The sequence below is a fragment of the Vidua macroura genome, chromosome 21, assembly GCF_024509145.1.
Source record: "Vidua macroura isolate BioBank_ID:100142 chromosome 21, ASM2450914v1, whole genome shotgun sequence".
NCBI lineage: Eukaryota > Metazoa > Chordata > Aves > Passeriformes > Viduidae > Vidua > Vidua macroura.
Window position 1 is genome coordinate 8,065,195 of NC_071591.1, and position 14,939 is coordinate 8,080,133.

At 44.9% G+C, this 14,939-nt stretch overlaps 1 protein-coding gene across 1 annotated transcript in view; it reads right to left on the minus strand.

Moving 5' to 3' along the window:
* PAPPA (pappalysin 1) overlaps positions 1 to 14,939 on the minus strand; it is a 173,690-nt gene that overhangs the window by 94,018 nt on the left and 64,733 nt on the right. Inside the window, exons 6-7 of the mRNA XM_053996450.1 lie at positions 13,540 to 13,661; positions 7,559 to 8,066 (exon numbers count right to left, since the gene is read on the minus strand). Of these exons, the coding sequence (XP_053852425.1) occupies positions 7,559 to 8,066; positions 13,540 to 13,661 (630 nt within the window). The remainder of the gene's footprint in view (positions 1 to 7,558; positions 8,067 to 13,539; positions 13,662 to 14,939) is intronic.

A 14,939-nucleotide genomic window follows, 5' to 3' on the forward strand; every position in this document is an offset into this window, starting at 1 on the left:
CGTTACATAAGAAACCGCAACAGCGAGGAACCACAAATCTATCACTACAGCTGGCACCAAACGGCTTCTCTGCACAGGCTTAGCGGAAAAGCCGCCTCCTGAATGGGCAAAGAGTGTCAAATTGTTCTTTCTCCTCTCCAGGGCAGGGTTAAAGCAATTTGGCAGAGGGTGGTAAGGGAAAAAATTGCTCTATCTGCTCTGCGTGTGAGGTCAGGAAGCAGGTTTTCTTCTTTTGCAAAGATAACCTGGCACCTTTAATGAAGAAAGCAGGGAAGAAGGAAAGCCATCAGAATGTGGCTTCCAGCTGTCAAATCACATCAGCCAAGCAGAGATGCATCATCCCTGAGAGCAGTAGCACCGCTGGCCCCCAACACTTCATTGAGAGCTCTTTGGATGGAGGTACTCTGTGTATTTCCTCTGTGAAACACCCAGCACGCCACTGGCAGCTATAAATAATAACAACTACCTCGGGATTTAACAGCATGGCATGTGAGGGAGAGAGGCAGGAACAGGAGATGGAACAGGAGCAGTTTTCATCTTTTTCCCCTTCCTGGCTCACTGAGCCCTCAGTGCAGTGCAGGGCTGTGTGCTCCTACCTGGCACAGGGAGCAGCATCAGTCACCCCTGTGCCTCCCTGCCCAGACCCGTGCAAGCCACAGGTGAGGCCCCACTGCTGGGAAAGGAAAGAATTTCCCCAAGGGGTGTTGGCAGTGGAGTTGCTACTATGTGGAGGAGTCTCCTTCCCACAGCACGTCACCTCTGCTAGGGGCAGGTGAACCTATGAGCAGTTTCCTGGTGCTGGGAGGGAAGGTGTGGGACAGGCAATTGTCCCGTGTTGCTCTGCTCTTTCATCATGGGGGATTTCCAGGTTCAGTAAGCAGGCACAGCAATCTGTACTGGCTGCATGAGGAAGGAGTTGATGACACAGCCAAGGCCAGGCATGGCCTCAGAGCAGCACAGGGACAATGCCAGCCCCTTGCTGAGCACCGGGACTGCTACACTGTCCTACACCAGCTGCATATCAAACATCACAACTTTGCCAAAGCTGACCACAGGCAGCTCCAACACACTCAAAGCTCTTCACTGACAAGGTTTTCATGCAGTGACAGCATGGTCACTATTCCTGCTGGGAAAGTAGGATCTGCAAGGGAAAAATGAAACATTTACTCCTTAACAAAAGGTCTCTGGATGAAGAACTAGGCAAGTTCTTGAACCTGAAACTGGAAATTACGGGGGTAAGAGAAACCTGGTGGAACAGAAAGGTGTTTGCTTCTTGGGAAAGCTCAAAATAGCTTTGTCCATGGAAAGCTGGCATGGAAAGCTAATGATAGGGAAGCTCTTAGAAATGAGCAAGAAAGTGTGAATAAGAGTAAATCTGTTCCTGCTGAAGCTTGGTAAAAGTGTTTCTACTGGAGAGGAGCTGTAAAATGTCATATGGATATAGCCAGGGATCTCTAACCTATTACTAAAGAAAAAAATAATATGGAGAATTGTGCAATCATGGGAAAGAAACCTCCTAGTTGGAGATGAGTGAAAAACGCTTTTAATAATGGCAGTTTCCTGATAGTGTGTGATGTGAGAGTGGGGATTAAATACTCAGTGACTCAACTACAGACACACTGTTTTGCATTTACATCTAGTAGCAGCAATAGGTTGGATAGAAAGATAAACCTGAATGAAAATGGATTTTTTTTTTCATTCAGTTATCATTTTGAGGCATTTTCAGGCATTTCCTGGAAAAAAAAAAAAATAAATCAGAAACCCAGAAGTTCAAGTATCCAGAGACATACAGAATTGGTAAATAGGTTCAGTCAATGCGGAGAAAGATGGAGTTAAAATGCAGAAATTAATAACTTACAGGTTTGGATGTCTTGAAATGGTCCATATGTTGGTATAAGACAATACAACACATGCTAGGACCAGGAAAGCCAGAATAAACTGGAAACTTTTTATTGCAAGTGAGAGGGGAAGAGAGCAGTTAATTGGAAGGTCAGGCTGGATGGAGCTCTTGATGGAGCAACCTGGTCTAGTGAAAGGTGTCCCTGCCCATGGCAGGGCTTAGAATGAGATGATCTTCAAGGTCCCTTTCAATACAAACCATTCCATATTTCTATGATTCTATGATTTATTCAATTGCAAGGCAACTATGAACCATCAGGGGGATGAAAAAGCATAGGAGGTCCTTGCACACAACAAGGCAAGGCCTTTCCAGGGTAGTTGGGTAAGAGCTGGTGCACAAGGACAGCTGGAATGCCATCTACAGTTTTAAAGCCAGCTGAGAATCCAGATGTGTAGCACACAAGTATCACATGGACAACCTTGCAGATAAATCTAGGCATGCAAAGATTTTTCTTAATATTTCAGTCCTATCTTAGATACTCCCCAGTATTTGCTGGCATATTGAGAGAGGTTTGGCATAGTAACTGTGGAGGAGGGATGAGCAGAAGATGGGTGATAATATGGGCTTCAGCTTTTGGTGTCGGGAGAAAAACCACCCAGTGATCTGTATCTTGTTTGGGTGGAAATATGGTGTTAATTATCTTCATGACAGATAGATTTGGCAATTCATTTTAGCTGCTTTAGATCATACATTCCTCTGGCTGGTAGACCTTCAGAAAAAAAAGAGAAATAGATCTTTGAGGTGAATGAAGGAATGCCATAATAAGGACAGATGTCGCTGTGAAGTTTCAGTATTGCATTCTGCAGGGACTTGGGTTTAGACATCATCAGTGTGATATTCATAATTTCCCAGTCCCATTCAGCTGGGCCAAGGTCAGGTAAATGCACTTTTCTTCTTGAGTTTAGGGGCTAAAAGGCACACCAATAAGTGACTGTAAGGAAATTACAGGGGTAGGAGAAACCTGGTGGGACAGAAAGGTGTTTGCTTCTTAGGAAAGCTCAAAATAGCTTTGTCCGTGGAAAAAGAAAATCCTTTTCTTGCTCATTATGAACAGCTACTGCTGATTCTGCAGCATGCCTGCTTGTTCATATTTGTAGGAGCCTTCAGACTAAAGAGTCACTTTCCATTTTACTCAACTTCTCCTCATCTGGGATTTCTGACGAGTCACTGACCATATGCCCCTTCCAACTGGGGACCAGTAACAAATGGTATATGTATCAATAAGGCAAATTTGGAAACAAATTATTTTGTTGGATGAAGTAGAGGGCTAAAGCACATGAACTGCTAAGGACCCATGGGAAATGAAACACTAAGGACCCACAAACAGTGCCACAGGAGCCCCCCAGCCACCTGCCATCCTGAGGGTGGCAATTTCTCTGTCATTCCGCAAGCACTCCAAGAAGCCAGAGTGAGATCTTAGTCCACCACCTTGAGGTATTAAAACAGACTTAAAACCCAAGAAATGACATGGATTTTACAAGTTCAGCACTGAATGAAAGTCCTGATTCTAACAACATATTTTAGAATATTGTACTTACTTGAACAAGAACTGCTGTTTACACAGATGATGATCAATCCCCTCCAACTATTATCAAGCAACAGAAAAGGTTTAGCCATAGAATGTCAGTGCAAAATAGCCAAAATTGAGAAGAAAAATCTATTCCCTGTACAAGAAAATGCAAGCTTCTCTCTCAGTGTTTCTTTTTTGAAGTCTGAATGCAGGATCTCTATGTGTCAGCTCGGTACCAAAGCTCTGATAGGAATGGCTCAGAATAACATATCACAGGACTGCAAACTGGCTTCTCAGCGAAGCTCAATTCTGCAGACCCAAACCTTGCAGCAGGGCTTCATGCTGAGATTCTTTCTCAGGTTATTTCAGTCAATGTCTTTGTCTTGAAAAAACCCTACTGGTTAACACCACAAAGACAGCCTGATCCATTGCTGTCCACCACACTTTGAGGCTTCTTACAAAGTTTGTGGTGGAAAACTTGGGAAAATTTCCAACTCTTTAAAAGTTTTTCAGTTAATCTGACAACTTTCCAAAACCAAGCTCAGTGTGTCTTGGCTTGGTCTGCCAGAGGAGAACACGTAGGTCTTGTAAGAGCACTCTGCTCCTCACTGCTCATAAACCGGGATACTGCGAGTGCCATGGGGAACACGGGCTGCTCACCCCAGCCTGCCCTGGTGGGGCTGACACCTAGCTGTGCCTCTGACACCATCCACAGAGCTCTGGGCACTGCCTGCTCACTGAGCTCTTAAAAAATCAGCAATGATTGCTCTCCAACACAACGTGAATGTAAAAAAGCTCCAGCAATGGTGAAGAGCCACTACCTCAATTGCCATTGTGACCATGTCACACAGTGTTTCTAAAGAACAGCCTCTGAGCATGTGCACAACCCACACATTGGATTAAATTGTGAGCTGAGACTTTGAGACTTGCAGATGAGGCTCCTTCCTTATCAGTTGCTGTGGTGTGAAGACTCAGCACTTCCATGCTGCACCTGGCCTGACCTCTTTTTTCCCCCCACTGATTTATTTAGGTTTCTTCTCTTCTCCTAGGCTCTGACTCTCATTTTGTATCCCAGATACCAGCAATTCTGGCTGATCACACACAGTGGAATTGAGTGTATCTTGCCTGGTTTCTGTAAGGCCCAAGGATAAGGTCCTGGGTAAGGTCCTGTCCCTCAGAAATTAATGTTTAAACCTCAACTTGAGCCAAGAGTTGAGATTAAAATTCAGCTTGAGAACAGAAGGTCTGGTATTATTTTGCATTTCTTAATAAAATGTTTCCACTGTTCTAGTTATTTACTCTCCTCTGTGGAGCACCCAGTGCTGACTAGGCAAGGGCTATCCATTAAAGGCTGTTTCTCCTCTCAGCTTAAAAGGAAGTTCCCTCTCTTTGACAGGAAGAAGGTAGAAGAAATTAATTTTTCTTTCAGCATCGCCGCACCTGGGGAAAGGATCTTGCTTACAGACAACAGTGCAAGCAAATATTTTCTTTGGGAGAAAAAGAGAAAGTAAAGATCAAGGTCAGAGGAGGCAAGAGTAAAGATATGTGACTGCCTTCAAAATAGCCTTCCACAGGACATGTGGGGGTGTTGTTTTTTTTTAATACGGAAAACATGCAAGGGCACCAAGGAGGGGCAACTGGCTTGGGGCTCACAGGGAGATAAAGGGGCTGCAAACTCTGGCTGCACAAATATGCTGAATTCCAGAGGTGCAGAATGAGGTAAACAGGCAGATGTGAACAGGGGAGAGAGACAGCATTTACCTCTACACACTTTGATAAGTAGGAGCATGGCCCAGTGCCTCTGTCCCTGAATTCCCTTGTCCTTTCCTTCCTGCTCAGGGAGTGCAAAGACTCTGGCTAGTCTTTGCACAAGGTTTCAGTGGAAAATTCATATTGTTTTTGCCTCTACCAGAAAACCATGACCCTATGCAGAGTTTCTGGGAGTTTGTTGTGTCTGAAGGTATGGTCCAGCAGCAGCCTCTGATCTCCCCATCACCAGGAGATACAGATCAGTGCTGTGCCTGGATGATATAACAAAAAAATTCATCTCACTTCTCAAAAGTTCAAACACATGCAGAAGTCTTGAATCACACAATCACAGAATGGTTTAAAGACCATCGTGCTCCAAACCCCCTGCCATGGGCAGGGACACTTTCCACCATCCCAGGCTGCTCCCAGCCCTGTCCAACCTGGCCTTGGGCACTGCCAGGGATCCAGGGGCAGCCACAGCTGCTCTGGGCACCCTGTGCCAGGGCCTCACCTCCCTCATTCAGCCAAAACAGTCTCAAAGCCAACGATGAGTGCTTAAGAATCTGCATATCGCCTCACCCAGTGACTAAAACTTCACTTCCCAAGTGTTCTGCCAGAGCTCACTGGCAGGATTTTCCCTCTGGTCCCTGGTAAGGCACAGAGGAATTGAGCCCAGTGCACCTGGAGGGTTTTGGATGGGATTTGGTTGTGAAGTTCATTGCGTGAGCTTCTAGGAGCATCCATTTCTGTCCACTGTTCACAGGTGGAGCTCAGAAAGACTAAATTAAATATTCTGTCTGATTTTTAGCTGGCTGTGTAACTACCTGAGACATAAAGACAGGGACAGTGCTGTTAACCAATGTGATTTAATCAATGACCCACAGGAAAACTGTCATTAATTCCTGGCTACTGATTTAATTCTTAGAGCACTCCCTCCACTTGAGCTAGCTGTAAGCTAGAAGTGACCCACAAAATCATAATAAAAGATGAAGAAATAGAATTCAGAATGCAAGTTATGTTTTGGGTTTGTCTTTTTTCTTTCACACTGTGTTATGAAGTCAAAACTGGACCTGTTTCTGTGGGAATTTGTGCTAAGGTATGCAAATATTTCAAACCAAACCAGTCCCATTTTCCAATGAGAGTGGGCTAGGTTTCAGGCAAAGATGCTTTCACAGCAAAATCTTGGGAAAATTCACCACTTTCCACATTTCCAATATGCCAATAACCATCTCATGCTAAGTGCCAGCAATTGTTTGAACAAGGCTAGAACCCAAGAAAGCACTTAAGCACATGCTTAACTTTCAGCACATGAGTAATCTTAGTGATGTCCTGGGTTTTGTTTTTAGATTAACTATTGTTAGTTACCTTAAAATTTTAAATCTGTAGGGACAATTTGCATCTTTTGAGATGCATAATTGGGCCATGAAAAGGGATGGTAGCTCGTGATTACTGAATTGTTAATTAATCATTTTTATTCTATTTAAATATGCTTTAGAAAACCATAATGATGTATGCTTCCTTGATATTAGCTGTACTAATTAGATCATCTTTTCTAAATTAGAGTGCAGTTTTCTTAGCAGGTTTCCTTTTATCTGGTGTTCATTTTTCAGAGGAGCTTCATGTTGCTCCTGCAGATGAGTGAATCATTTCCAGGGAATCATGTTATGCAAAAGATGTTTTTCTTCCTGGCAAATGCTTATGGGTAGATCACGGAACTCCTTGAAATTAGTAAATATTTTGAACTTTCCTCAACAGTAATGCATCCTTTTTCTAGATGACTGTAACTGTATCTGGGATGACACTCAGTTTCTTCAACAAACTGGTGCCTTTGCCATGTTTCCCATTTCAGAACAATCTCACACCAACACAACTTGGTTTAGTGACCCATGAAAGCAGAAAATGGAAATGAGTGAAACACATTTATACACCTGAACATGCACATGTATTTCTTTGCATACTCTCTTGAGCAGTTAATCAGTGCTCCAGCACTGAAAGCCTTGCTGTCTCCTCTACCAAAGCATTACTTTCAAAAGATTGCCAGGGAAATGATGACCAAGTTATTCCAGAGGTCCTCATTTAGGTTAGCTTAAACATTTAATTTGTCATATCTTAGGTAGGCTGCATTATCCTTTCTAGTTAAAGAAAGCCTGAATGACACATCTCTGTATAGCCAGCCCAGAAATTTCTCAAAAACTATCCATGAAATCTCAGGCTATCTCATTTGGGTTTAATGCTCCTGGTATCAGAGACAAACTATGAGGACACCCTGTCTTGGCAATTCTTGGCATGTCTGTCTAGTTCAACACCTTAACAATCACTTGTAGTGCTGGACATTAGAAGGATGAGAAGAACAGGGCATCGTTTTGATCTATCCAGCTCTCTGGAAAGCAGCTACTTACGTGTCAACAAATCTCCTGCTGAGGTTTGAGATGACCATTGAAGATCCAGACTGGAAAGGGGGGTCCCGGACCACCTTGTACTGGATTGGTTTGCAGCCTGAGCACAGGGTGCTGTGAGGGACAGAGCTCAGCATGGCAGCATCAATTTCCAGGTGCTCGTCCAAGGTGTAGATCTGGATCCCATACACCTCCTCTCCCACTTGTCCCACATCCAGCTTTATGGTCAGTGGGATGTCACAGAAGACGTTCTGTGGCCCGAGCGAAATGTTCTTCCCGCTGACAGTGAGCAGCTTGATGTCATTCACTGCTCCACTGGAGTCCCAGTCTGGGGAAACGAACGTCACCCAGACCGTGAGGGACTCTGGAGTCAGGGGGTAGCGAAATTCCAGCTGCAGGTAGCAGCCCTGGGGCTCGGGGCAGGCTGGGGGCACCGTGTGTTGGTTGACGGCCGAATTGGGACTCCACGTCCTGACACTGGATTTACAGGGCTGCTCAACATCAGGGTGCCCTGGAAAGGAAGAAGGAAGCAAAGAGAGGGCACAGAAGTAGAAGTTAGAGAACATGAGTTTTCATTGGCATTAGTTTAAAGGCAGACTGGAGGCAGGAGAACATATCTGTCCAGGAAACCAATTATTTACTTCACCAGAACAGGTGTGGCCAGCATGGGGAGGAGGAACAGAACACCAGTGTCTCCTGGCCAGGTGGGAGACACAAACCCAGTTTAAGTGCCCAGCTGGACTGGACACCACACAACACACTCTGTGCCAGTGCAGCTGGGCCTGCATTCCTATTTCTAGTGTTTTTCCCTGTTCCAAACAATGGTATTTTCTACCTCTTCCACTTGGTAATTTACCTGATAAACAGAGTCACTTTGCCTCCAGTTCACCTCCTACTTATTCCCTTGCCTCTCATTCAAAAATACAATCTTTTTCCCTTTAACAAAGACAAGAAAAGAGCCTTTGTTTGTTCCAAGAAGTGGTTGTGCTGTTCAAGGGCAACTCCTGTGGCATTTACAGGTTGATCTAGCATGTCGTGCAAGGCCCCTTTTTTTGGAGGCACACGGAGCACAGGTCTGAGTTGTCTCTTTGCTCTCATTGTGATGAAACAACAGGCACTTGTGCTTTTACTCTTCTCACCATTGGCTGTGTTCAACTACATGGGAGGTAGTACTAAAAAATAATGAAAGCCACAATGCTTGCTGGATTCCCAAATACTATGGTAACATTACAACTTGGCATGGAGTCATGGACTGCAAGATCCAGAGGGGTCAGACGGGTGGAACAGTTGGTAACAGAATCCAGTGAGAGCTATAAATTCCCTTTTCCTTCCCAAATAATCACACAAAAAGGGAGGCAAGCATGACAGGGAGAAGGCAAAGTACAGACAAGAAGATAAAGAAAGGTAGTGAGAGGAGAGAAATGCAGAAGGCAGAGGGGAAAAAAAGGACAGTACAGCTGTTTGTAACTGTGGAAAAAAGCAAGATAAACTACTGGGCATACATGGACAAACAGGACATCACTACTAATTTAAAGAGAAAAGGGCAACGTGTGAAGGTTATTCTGATTGTCTGTGATTCAATGAAGTGTTAGAAATGTGTCTCTTTTGTCAAGGATAAACAGCTCAGGGAATTCTCCTGTTCATACCAAATGAACCCAGATGCAGAATAGATTTCCTGGCAGCCTTCCTGCGATTCAACGTTATTGTCCTGCAGATGCCCAACTTTTCATGCTTCCCCCTCACCTCCCATATCCCAGAGCCCCTCTCTCCTCCTCACATGGCACAGAGCAGTGGGAATGCCACTAAGACCAGCATCTGGAGAGACCACAGCAGTGATACATTTTGAAGAAAGCCAGAGGTCCATTTAACACGCTCGAGTTTCCCCCCTGGCAAGTGTACGAGCCCTGTGGATAATCGCTGTGAGCAGCAATACCCCACTTAGCTCATGTTATCTCACCCTCATTGCTTGGCTGAGCCCTCTGACGACTTTCTCAGACCCACAGCAAACTCCTGACTGCAGCCCTAAGGTCTTTTTTAACTCCAGTATCTCAGAGGGCTTTGGAAAGATGTGTGAATTTTACCACTGCCCTCTCTCAGAAAAGAAAATGGAGCTAATGGCTCACAGCCCAGTACATCCCCACCTGGGATCCTGCAAATTCACCTCTGTCAGTTCAAGGCTTCAGTAAGACTTAAATTCCAAACAAACCTGCACGTTTGGGTAGATCAGTGTACGATCCCTGGAGATGCATGAATTGGACTCAGCCTCCAGGGAGCTTAGCACACAGAGCATTACCCCAAAACAGGTGGCAGATTGTAGCCATTCATAAACTAAAAACCTCAATGAAGTTGAGATAAAGAGACTCTTTCTTAAATATTATCCAACACCTAGACCTGAGTAAGAAAGATTAATTTAATTATGGAAAAGGACGAAAACCTTATTTCATATAACTGGATTTCTAGAAATAGGTAAACACTCTGAAAATTACAAATATTTGTATGTAAAAAGAAAGGGTGTAGGAGTTATTCTTCCCTCTGTACTCAGATTCTGAAAATCCTTTGCCTTATGAGACAGATCAGACACAGAACAGCATCTCATGCAACATTACGTCTTGCCTAACACAAAACAGGAATGTGAGGTTTGTGAGGAAGAGACAAACTCCATGTCCTGGTTGGAGAGCAGGAATGGCAGGTTAGGAGGGTGCCTTTCCCTAAAATGCTGTCCAACAGCCTGGTGTGTCAATCCTTCATTGTGCAATTAAGTGCAGTCCCTGGGATGAATCCCCAGCACAGGGACAGAGCCTCAGAGGCCATCTGGCATCAGGAGTCTCTCAGGATATCACCCCTGCTACAACTGCAACTCACCTGCCACATTTCTTAGGTGGTCAAGATCAAGGAACCACCCAATGGGACTCCAGTGTCCAGCTGGGATAATTAGAATACAGAAGAAATTGCTCTTAAGGGAAATATTAGGCCCAGGAAAAGGCTGAGCTCTAGAGCAGTGCAAGGCAATAACATTTTTATACTCATCTCACACTTCTCTCAGTCAGCAGTCAGCCAGACAGGAGGAACTGACTGATATATGCATATACTGCACAGCAAGCAAAGGTACCCACTGGGCCTGAGCCAAAATCACCTTTCTTACATAAAACCCCCCTTTGACAGAGTTATGGAGGTGCTGTTAGGTTTGTTGACCTAGCTGGTGCTGCTGGTGAGAATCCAGGTAGGTTAGAGCCTTCTGGCTCTACGGTGAAGATAAAGAGTAAATCAGAGCTGCCTGATCTCATGAGCCTTCCCACAACCCCTGCCAAGGAACAAGCAGCCCCTCGTGCAGGGGCCACAGCTGGCTGAGAAAGAACTAGGAGATGCCTCAGCCTCAGTGCTGGATCCCACCATGCTCAGGAATGAGCAGAGAATTAGGAAGGACACTGCCCACAGCAGGGTTTTGCAATGGGCACAGCTCCCACATAGTCCAAACCACTGCTGGTGAAGCTGCCTGGGGTAGGAGACCTCAGGAAAATGAGATCAGACCAACCAGAGCTGCTCCAGAGACACGTGAGGAGTGTGGTTTTCTGCTCGGAAGCTGGATGAGTCCTACAGAACATTTTCCATGAGTGTCATCTCAGATTTTAAAACAAGTTTATTTTGGCCGTGCTTGTGACTCCTGTGTCATTTTCCACGGACATTCAGGGAGTGGAGATTTACACCCAAGAACCCCTGCAGAAAGTGAATTTAAAGCTTGACGGCTTGAGCACTCACAGATAGACAATTAAAGAAGCCAGACAATGATCTAACTGCTATTTGTAACTCAGACCAAGTGCAAATAGGCAGTGGGCCTGAATGTCAGGGAGCGTGGTAGTGGAGACAGAAAATCATGGAGCGACAAACACCATACACTTGGTATATTTTCTACCCTAAAGTGGCAACAAGTCATTCATCCTGAGGACATGACTACCAAATTTCTGTTCCACAGAAATGGTGCAGGAGCAACTAAATGAGACAGATAAGGATCAGAGTGCACCCTTCATAGTTAAGAACATGCAGGCGTACACAGCAAGAAGAGGAAATTAAATGCAAAATGCTGCTGAGTAATAAATCTTAGAGTAGCTTAGTTTCTCTAGGAATGATGCCTCTGGCAAGACGTGTGCAATCTAGAAGTTTTCAAATCAAAGCTCGGTGGAGAAATTTTGATGGAACTGCATATTTCAATGGAATATGCAGTCTTTTCAAAATAAAAACACTTAGCAAAATCGGGTTTATTTGGCCAAAATTTTATCCTGGAAGAGAAAATGGCAAGAAATTTTTAACTCTATTGGAACACTGTGTTTTGACATTTTTGTGAGAAACCTTTTCGCTTTTGCACCTTGAAACACTTTCCATTTTGATAGTCAAAGTTGCTTTTGCCCTAGATTCTATACTAAAAGGGTATATTTTCAGATGCCATAATTTAACCAAAGTTCATATGAGCTAAACAAAATGTTTTGGCCGGCCTCAAACACTTTTTGTTTTTAATTTTCCTTCATGGAGAATTTCAAAAGTTTCAAGTTTTGTTCCAAATGAAAACAGGTTTCAAAGTCTTGTAATCCTTGGCTAAGTGGAAATTCCACCTTCCACCCTGAACTATTACTGCAAGTAATCCAAACTTTGCTAATGCTGTTTACTGGGTGATCCAATCACCTCCATAGCCAGAGCACTGCTTCCCAGGATGGAGCTTCCACCCAGGCGTGCTCTGAGCTGTGCCCAGCAGCCTTCGATGTCATAATATCATGGAATGGTCTGCATTGGAAGGGACCTTAAAGCTCCTCCCCTGCCATGGGCAGAGACACCTTCCACTATCCCAGGTTGCTCCAAGCCCCGTCCAACCTTGCCTTGGATGCTTTCAGGAAGGGGGAAGCCACAGCTTCTCTGGGTACCCTGTTCTAAATTTAGGGGGTGAGTCAGAGTGAAACACAACCTCTGCTGGGCCCCCACCCTGGAACACGGGTGTGTGGGGCAGAGGACACTGACCACTGTTCCATCAAGCAGCAGGGGCACAGCTCGTTGCACATGCTGACCTTAGGACAAGGGAGAGCTCCTGGGCACCAGCCTGAATAATGTTCCATACAGAATAACTCCCATGTGCTTTAGTTGCAGGACAAATAAACCCTTAACGTAAGGAGGCACTGGTATAATGAGTTTGCAAAATCCAGGATTGTCCTTGGGGCTCAGTGAGCTCACCTGTGTGCTCACGGTGAAGCGTGGCTGCTCCGGAAGGGAAAGCTCAAGAGGGACAGGCTGAAATAATACTCTGCTCTTTCCAAACTGTGATTTGGGATGACTGACCTATGCCTGGTGCACTCTTAAATATGCTCCACCACATACACCCAGGGACGTAACGGAAGGGACGTGTGGAGGAGTTAATGATGGAGATCTAATGGCACTGCACAACCAGCACTGCAGACCATTCTCCCTCCAACAGGCTCCAAGAGAATGACTTGCAAAACATCCTGAACAAGAGGGCTTGACGTGGTCACCTGCATTCCTGCTGCAGGGCACTTGCCCAAAGGGCAACCTCCTTCCAGCCTGGCTGCTGCTGCAGCCCACTGCTATTCACCACAAGTGAAGGCAGCACAAATCAGGCCCAAATAAATAACAGCTCTTCACTTTTGGAGTTGGAGTAGAGGGAGAAAACAGCTCCCCTTAGGAATTCATCTGGCAGATGTGAATGGTCAGCATTTCTTGGCACTCTGCTGCTTTGTGAAATTCATGTTCAGCTCCTGGAATTCACTTAATTCGTGGGCAGGGTCAGGACTCAGGGGCCAAAACACAGGTATTTGAGCCAATGGCATTCCTTCAGGGCACAGTGTTCCTCTGCCTGCTAGCTCTGTCCACATTACCTGCAGGTATAACCAATCACTCCCAGATTTCCCCACTGTCTTTGTGGCTCTCCCTTTGCTCTGTCCCACCTTCTCTCCCACGATGTGTCTGTTCCCATCCCTGTGACTCACCTTCTGCCTCCCGTGGGCTCCAGTGCCCCGAGGGATCGCAGGGCATGGGAGACGAGGCGCTGAAGGCGTATTGCACCAGGACTCTTCCTTCTGCACACAGATCACATGCTGATCCCACTTCTCTAGGAGGCCAGGAAAACAGGAAAACACACCAACTTAGTAACAGCTGAATGAGCTGCTTATTCAACTATATTAAAAGCAATAAGACTTAGAATTCAGGTCCACTTAACCCCCTTTTCTCAAGGCACTGACAAAAGTGTTTTCTGATGCTGACTTGCTGTAGATTTAAGTCAAGAGCCTGTGTAGAAAGCATTTTTGAGCCCTCTATCCAACACAAAATGACAGCAACCTGGGAAATCACATTCACCTATATTTTTTTTCTCCTTTGCACTGGACCAAACCATAACAAAAGAAAACACACATTGCTTAGGGGTTAGAGCAGAGAAATTTGCCTCAGGAGTTTTCAGATCTATTTCTACTCTCACCATGGATTTATTTATTGCTTGAACTTGTAGTATCTTTGGGATTGTCCCACCAGCAACATTGGCTGAACAGGGATATCCAGTTAAATACCAATTCACAAACTACAAACTGATTTCGGTTGGAAAGGACTTAAAGCTCATCTTGTTCCAAACCCCTGCCATGGGCAGGGGCACCTTCCACTGTCCCAGGCTGCTCCCAGCCCTTTCCAGCCTGGCCTTGGGCACTGCCAGGGATCCAGGGGCAGCCACAGCTGCTCTGGGCACCCTGTGCCAGGGCCTTACCACTCCCACAGGGAGTAATTTCTTCCTAACATCTAATCCAAAACTACCCTCTATCAGTTTAAATTGTTTTGCTAATACATTCACAAGATCAGGGTTTAAGTTGATGTAGACTGGAGTAAGTCTAATATTCTCCATAAGATTAAGCTGATTTATATCAGTTGAGGATGCAATTCACACAATTCAGCCCTACGTTCCTTGGGGTCACAAATTTGGAACTCTGTATGACCCAAAGTACGTGGTTATTTACTCCAGTAAGCTGCTTACTATTCAGAATTAATTGTTCTGCTTTAAAGAACACTTTCTGCTGAAATGGAAAGTTAAAAATTAATTATCCTAATGATCAAATGCACCGGAAAGGACAGAAGTTTTAGGCAAACAATTTGTGTGCAACACAGTGTACTCTCTATGCTACTCTAGTAAAAACAGCTTGAATCAATTATTAAATAATTTATATCAACTATTATAATCAGCTATGCAAATTTTAACCATTATAACCACCACTGCATGATTTATTTCAGCACTGCTTTGAAGAGAGGACTGTGATCCTCAGGCAGAGGTTATTTGGGAACCTCAGTGGCTGAACCACACTGAGAGAGACAGTAACTGGCTGAACTTGTGCAGCTCAGGAAGAGATGA